This window comes from Protomyctophum parallelum, assembly GCF_964188405.1.
Source record: "Protomyctophum parallelum genome assembly, chromosome: 1".
Classification (NCBI taxonomy): domain Eukaryota; kingdom Metazoa; phylum Chordata; class Actinopteri; order Myctophiformes; family Myctophidae; genus Protomyctophum; species Protomyctophum parallelum.
The window spans coordinates 82253674-82261572 of record NC_139697.1 but is presented as its reverse complement, the minus strand read 5'-3'; the positions used below and the strand labels follow the sequence as shown (position 1 = coordinate 82261572).

Genomic DNA, 7899 nt, shown 5'->3' with positions numbered 1-7899 from the left:
TGACGAGTCTGAAATGAGGATTGCACTACAACAGGCCTGTTTACTGTACTGGGAGAAAGAGAAAATCAACAATTTAATCAGATGCCAAGATAATTCTCTCTAGACATTTTTATATTGCTGGCTACCGTTTTGGATATAGGCTACTACTGTGTGGTAAGGTTAAGATAAAGTGGTTTGAAAATAAATCTGGCTTTGGACATGTGTGGTAATTTGTGGTAAGAAACTCCAATGTTTCAATTATGTAAGTAAATAGGCCTACACACAAGCCTTTTTGACTGACATTTCAGACCAGTACCAATGTGGAAATCCGGTACACAATGTTCAATAGTACCAACAGTGGACTTAAAGGGAATACAGGACATACATAATTTAGAATACAGCTACTGTAGATTTAATATTTTTATTGACAGATAAAAATTGACAGAACAGGGAGCAATACATTGATTAATAACTGTGTTAACAATGTGTTAACATTCAATAAACCATAGATTACAATGTAAATATTGGAAACACCATTAGAGTGAGTATTTTGGACCAGGTTGTTTGATTTTGCCCATGCGAGTGTCCATCTAGCCTGTATGACTGCATCAGAATGACAAGGGGATGAAATTGTTAATAGTGCATTATTGCGTGTAGAATGTTTCCCATTCACAACTGGTACAATTACTGTATACTGCAAAATGAAAACAAGTAAGGATATATGGAGGTAGAATCAGGAAGAATAGGATGACAATTATAGCTACGTACTGTGCTGTACTGTACACCTAGCTGCACCTGTTGCTGCAGTAGACTGGGCAATGGTAAAAACAAGGATGAGACATGAAATTATCAGCAGCAAAAAAAAAACATAGCGCCACTGATTTGCAAACAATAACATAAGAAAGAAAAAGGAATGGCACTGGTGTACAAAGGATGACAAAGAAATGCAAGAAAAGGAATGGCACCGATTTTACAACAATAACAAAGAAATGCAAAAAAAAACCCACAAAGGAACGGCACTCATGTGCAAACAGTGACAAAGAAATGCAAAAAAGAACAACACAAAGGAATGGCACTCATGTGCAAACAGTCACAAAGAAATGCAAAAAGGGAATGGCACTGACGTGCAAACATTAACAGCGTGCCTTAATTAGTGGTTTGCAGAGTACGTGGTTCCAAAAACAAATCACAAAACAAATCACAATCACTCCACCATAGGCATAGGTTATTATTGGCTCATGTAGTATTCGCTGCATTTCACGTTGAAACTCGTTCAGTTAGCAAAGTGTTCAATAAAACATAGCAGATAGTCACTCATGGAATATTTATAGAATGGATGGTGTGATCAGTCTAAAGTACTATTAAAACCAGAATAAGTATAAAAAAATAATCCAAGAGGAAATAGGAGCATCTCACAGTAATAAAACAAGACAATGGCTTCGTAGGTGATCTTTTTTCACTTGACTGGAGTTTTACCATCAATCACGTCTCACAACATTAAGACATCTAAGTTAAGGATGGAATGGGGGGATATAACTCGTTTCACATTGGTAAATATTGGAGTGGGGTGCGGAACAAGTGCACAGAATAATACAGGCAAGTACCAAAATAAAGGAAACGCCAACATCAATTGTGTAAAACTCTCGTGGGACATTACCAAAAGTTTGGGGGTATTTGATATGTGGTACACTGACTGTACATGTACAATCCAATGCTATCAGCCTCATTTATACTTAGTTGCGTGCTGGTGTCGTGCAGATCTACAAGCTCACCACGTGTCACATAACGTGTGGTGAGCTTGTAGATCTGCTATTTAATGCATGCAACACCAGCATGCAACCAAGCATAAATGCGGCTTTCAACCATCGAGTTTCATTTGTTTTGTTAATCGCCTGTAATATCAAAGAAATCTCAACTCTGCTATGTTCGTTCTTTTCTTACGGAGATACTGTATATAGGATACAATGTGGCATTAGGATGAGGAAGGGGCTCAGGCCTTCAGGACTGAGTCGTACACCTGGTAGACATACTGGGACACCTCAGGGGCGCGGCACTTCAATGACAACTACAGACAGAGAGAGAGACCGAGACAGAGACAGAGAAAGAGAAAGAGCGAGTGAGGCAGAGAGAGAAAGATTGGATGGAATCCCAAAACGTCCTTTTACATCCACGGTATTTCAATTTTTATTCACCAAATATCATGTTAGAGGAGCCCAACTGTGTGCAATCAAATTTAAACCATTAAGAACTGAGGCTGACACTACAAATGCCTTCTCATCAATATAGAAGGGAGTTCCAACCGCGCCTCTAGCCTATAGCAGGCCAGTCTGGTGCATCTCAGAAGCAGGACAGGACCTTCTAATCAATAGTTCACACTCAAGATTGTCTTTAGCACCGCGGCATGCACTGTGCGCTTGTAGATCTGCTATTTTTGAATAGCCAACGCCAATATCTAAAACGAGTCCGAACGAACATGATTTTAATAGGTTAATTATAATTAATCTAACATGCAAAAGCATCAAGTAATTGAAAGGTCTAAAAATGGGTTTTGTGAACTTTGATGATGGAAAGTGGACACAAACTGATAAACTGACAAACTAGCATTAACTAGTGTCCCATGGTAATGTATGTTATATACCGTCTGTTCCCTTCCCAGACATGACAGCTGTGAGAAGATGTCAGCACCCCAAAGGTGGACCCTTACCGTGTAGTTGGGATTGCCCGGCTGAATTCGGAGCTCAGCCAAGATCCAGATACCATTGGTGAGTTTGAGGGACTGGTAGAGCATGTCCTGTCCCTCCACATTCCTCTTGGCAATAGTGTAGATATTGTTGCTCTGCAGCTTCCCCGACACAGTATCTATAAGACCAGAGTCAACCATTCAATACTAGCACTCATTAAGAAACCTTCTGCTCCTGGTAATGCTTAGGTGTTCATTGTTTATCCCAGTACAAGCCTACTGGAGCAGAAGGGGTTTAAGTGCCTTGCTTCAATGGTAGTTTGCTTCAAACGTGGGTACTGATGAAGGCTTGAGTTTTACTCATTCACTCGTGTGAATGTATGGAGATCATGTTTATTACTGTGTGTATATAGAGAATATATATATATATATATATATATATATATATATATATATTAGGGCTGTCAAATGATTAAAAAAATTAATCAGATTAATCACAGCTTCAAAATTAATTTAATCATGATTAATCACCATTCGAACTATGTCCAAAATATGCCATGTTTTCCTGTTTATTGTTGTGGAAATGGAAATATAAATGACAGAAAGCGGATATACATTCGTTTTTGAATGTTTTTTGTTTTCTAATGCATTTAGTATAGACATGATGTGATGTGAGCATTTGTAGGCCTAGCCTACACTTTGAGTTAAATCAACACTGGCTTTTGGCCATGTAGACTGCGGTCCCCCAGGAGGAAGTCACTAATGTTGCTCTGGAGAGGGAAGTCTGGAACACTCTGGTGGAGCTGTTGCCCCCGCGACCCGGTGAAGATGGATGGATGGATGAATAGAGACTGGGGTCCCAGTCCAGAGATGAAAATCATAATAAAATGGCCTAGGCTACTTTCTATCAAACTTTCTATCATATTAATTTGGGGGTCCTTGAAATTAAAATAGCTGAGAAGCAATGGGTTAAACTGTAGACTATAGTTAATTGAAATTCACAAAATACAATAATGGCACACAAGCATTTTTGGAAACAGGGCTTGGTTTAGAAAAGCCTATATTTTGCGCTAAAGTAATTATTGAATAACATATAAATGTAGGTTTTAAGGCTAGAATGGCATTGTAGTGGACTGTAGTGAGAGGCGAGATTGTCTCTCCTTCATTGCGGGACTGCAGGACTAGTCTGGAGATAGTTAGTCGTGAATCAGCTTCAGTCAGTGTTTTGGTTCGTACCTGGAGTTGTGCATTATCTCCGCTGTCGGCGCTGTGCACAGCAGCACAGGGGAACTGTCTTTAATATATCCATGGTCGTTTTCAGTTGCTTTCCATGTGCGACACAAAAGTACCATGTGTTTGTTTTGGTAATAGCCTACTGCAGGCGCAGCCATGCTGATTCACGTAATCGCGTAGGACAAAACGAAACCAGCCGGACAAACATTAATGGCATTTTCAAAATGTCCACAAGTTGCGACGGACCCGAGTGATTCTTGCAGCGCGCTGATAGCTAACACTAGTAGTGTGTGTGTGTGTGTGTGTGTGTGTGTGTGTGCAGTGTAGCCTAATGGGGCTTTGCTAGGCAGACAAAGTAACGCAACAGAGTTACAAAATCAAACCACTTTGCAACCAAACTACAATACACAAGCTATCTCTCTGGTGTTGTTCAATCATGACTGTGTGCTACACAGTGACAGATTTGTTATGCTCTGGACGTTCCTGAGCCGGGCGCATGTTAGGGGGAACACTAACATGCGTTAATTGCGTTAAATATTTTAACGCAATTAATTAACGCAATTGATTAATGCCATTAACGCGTTATTTTTGACAGCCTTAATATATATATATATATATATATACACAGAATAATATATATATATATATATATATATATACAGTATATATATATATCTGCTGTCGGGAAGAAACCACCTAACTCCAAAATATGATATTTTTCAGAAAATGAAAACGATTTATTTTGAAAACAAAGCAACACTGCCTCATCAAAGTTGGTGTTGTGACTTTATATATTGTCAATTACTTTCATGAGAGGGGGAGAGGTGGTGGAGTTTTAGCAGACCGTTTGAGGGTCTAATGGAGTAAAGAGGTTTTGTCCGAAGCGATTTTTACTACTTTTCATTGGTTCAATATGTTTTTAACAACACACAGACTTGAAGGGTGTTCAATAGCACTGATTTATGAAGAAAAACAAATCTAAAAAAATTGAGTTAGGTGGTTTCCTCCTGACAGCAACGTAAAATGTACAAATCGGAAGAATGTACAATTGGTAAAGTTGAACATTATCTGGGTTAATATTCCGGATTTGCCAGTGTATCGACTGACACTATTTGGGGACTAGTCTGACTCAACTGACTGGTCTAGTGGGATTTGGGACACACGACTGGTCTATTCTAATGGGATTTCAACCACACATGCTACAACTACCAGAAAACCTGACTGTGGAGCTACAGTATATAGCAAGACTTCTAAGAACTGCAGCCATTGCGTTGGCGTCCACTGGTTGTGGACACTAGCAGGATTATGAGAGGCTTCTGAAAGGAAGGAGGGGGTTTGAGCCGGCTCCTTCAGGCATAGGAGAAGTGAAAGGTCACCAAGAAGACATGCATGCGGATGGAGAGAGAACAGAAGAAAAAACTAAATCAAGATGGTGTCTGACTACAGGGATCCCTGTTTGTCCATCATTGTGAAGTACTGTAGGGGCGGCGGTGGCTCAGGGGTAGAGTGCCTGGATGGTAACCGTAAGGTTGCCAGTTCGAACCCGGGCTCCCCCAGAGTTACTGTCGAAGTGTCCTTGAGCAAGACACTGAACCCCTAATTGCTCCCGATGTGCTAGTTGGTGCCTTGCATGGTTTCCGCTGCCATCGGTGTATGAATGGGTGAATGTAATGCACAATCTCTGTAAAGCGCTATATAAATGCACCATTTACCATTTATCTCTGCAACAAAAACAACTGGTAACACTATAATAACTATTGTTTATTCAAACAATCGTTACCGTAATTAAAATGCTAATGAAATGTATGTACTAAAAGTAATTAGGACAGCAAGTAAACATTCTAGACAAAGTTATTGCTTATGCACCCACACTTTCCAATACAGACCAAATGCGTTGTGTTCATTTCTTCGAATAAAACTATGACTTTCCGTCATGTTCGTCGACTGCCTTTTTTCACTGACGAAGACTAATAAAAACTAAGCTATGATGACTAAAACTGAGACTAAATATATTGACAATTTCATCAACAAATAAAAACTAGATGAAAATATTAGGGAGGGAATAGTGGAGAAGAGATCCAGTAAAACTAAAAGACAAATCATTATGCTTGGTTGCATGCTGAAAATAGATCTGCAAGCTCACAACTCATCGTACTGCGACACGCTGTGAGGTTGTATCGGCTATTTTACAACTATTTTACGGCATTACGATGACAAAATATTTTAAAACTAGACAGACTAGACAGATTTCAGATGACTAAAATATGACTAAAACTAAATAAAATGTTATTCAAAATACAAACCGAATAAAAATTTGCTGTCAAAAACAACACTGCCACACTCATAAGATGTTTCCTATATAGACTATCTGTATACAGAAAGACATACCTGCATTTAGGTGACACTCCTTAATCTGGTACTGTAGCTCATTTTCGTTGGGGATGTCCTTCCAGGTGGCTAGGAACACCTGGCGCTCTGGAGAGGAAAAAGACAACATGAGAGAAAAAAAATTAACAATGAAAACATAACTTGTGTAACTCGTGAAGGGAAAGTGTTTAAAGGAGAATTCCGCAGGAGCTGTTTTGTACTGACTTCTGTTGATAATGTGTATGTGAACCACTGTTAGTAGCGAAAAAAGAAAAAACAATATAGGCTCTAAGAAGGTAGGCGGGGGGGTCAAACACCGTTCTGGCCGAGGCGGAAGCCACAGAGCGACAACATTCTATGGACTTGTTTTCCATCTACAACAGACGTAAACAAAAAATAATAATTGTTGCGCGATTGAAGAAGAGATTTACCGTTCGACCCGCACGACGGGTAAATCCACTAAATTGGTATGGAACGCTCGCCATGGAGTTGTTTTCACCACGACATCCAGTGATCAATGGATACAGTGTCATCATCTTAAGGTAAAAAAAACGGAAAAAAAACGGCTGGTCCGGAATTCGCCTTTGAACACACGATGATCAACAAAGATGCGACACTGAAAACTTGTCATACCCATTTTTCCATCTTCTACAAAGAATATATTGAGAGGAATAAGCCCACTGAAGTAGAAGACATCTATGTTGTTCTTCACTGCCACCTGCAGATGTGGTAAACAAAACCATTATATGAAATTGACATTCTTCTCAGACTTAATGTTGCTATCATTCATAATGCACATACAGTACACAAACTGCACAATAGTGACAGCTTTTGTTCAATATGACAGTGTCATTGCATTGAATTGTTTTAAGGCGAGTGCATGCTACTTTGTTTAACAGTGTGTGTGTGTGTGTGTGTGTGTGTGTGTGTGTGTGTGAGAGTGTGTGTGTGTGTGTGTGTTGATATTCATTTAAACATTTCAGTTTAATAATGTTTTACCTTTCATGTCCTGTTAGCTGCTACACTCGTTTGATTGGGGTTATGGATGCACCGAATATTCGGCCACCGAAACTATTCAGTCGAATAGCCGAATATTCGGTTCGGTTGATTTTAGAGCCGAAACTGAATAGCCAAAGAACAACTTTTGTAATTTATTTAGTTTTGTTGTGATGACGTGATCAAAATGTCTTTTGCCATTATCAAACAACAAAGGTACGGCCATGAGAGCAAAAACTGGTAATATATATATATATATATATAATTTCCAGTTGGTGCATCCCAATGGTGTCATAGACTCATTGGAAATTTTATCTTTTGCCCATAATACGAAATAACATACAATATACACAAACAACCTGAGCCTATTGATGTTCCTTGTGTGAATTGATAAAGTAAGTGTATGTAGCAGCAGGCCAGTGCTGCGGTCATACCTGCAGATTATTGAGAGGGTCCATCTTCATGACAGGACCGATGGTGTTGAGAGGAAGGGAGAGGTCAATGCTCTGACTGGGCATCAGTGGAGTGTGGACGGGCAGAGGGCTGGTGGGTATCATCCCGAAACTAGACACACAAAGCAACCACAAAATCAGTCAGACTGCATTCAATCTGCAACCTTTGTCAGAGATAGAGCACCGAAGTCC

General features: G+C 39.6%; 1 protein-coding gene across 2 annotated transcripts in view; it reads right to left on the bottom strand.

Moving 5' to 3' along the window:
* Positions 1–386: 386 nt before the first annotated feature.
* ap2b1 (adaptor related protein complex 2 subunit beta 1) overlaps positions 387–7899 on the bottom strand; it is a 29486-nt gene continuing 21973 nt past the window's right edge. For both annotated transcript variants that reach the window (XM_083777171.1, XM_083777172.1), the window contains 5 exons: positions 7690–7819; positions 6893–6977; positions 6281–6367; positions 2684–2838; positions 387–2044 (listed from right to left, as the gene is read on the bottom strand). In XM_083777171.1, coding sequence (XP_083633297.1) covers positions 1970–2044; positions 2684–2838; positions 6281–6367; positions 6893–6977; positions 7690–7819 — 532 coding nt within the window. In that variant the 3' untranslated portion in view covers positions 387–1969. The remainder of the gene's footprint in view (positions 2045–2683; positions 2839–6280; positions 6368–6892; positions 6978–7689; positions 7820–7899) is intronic.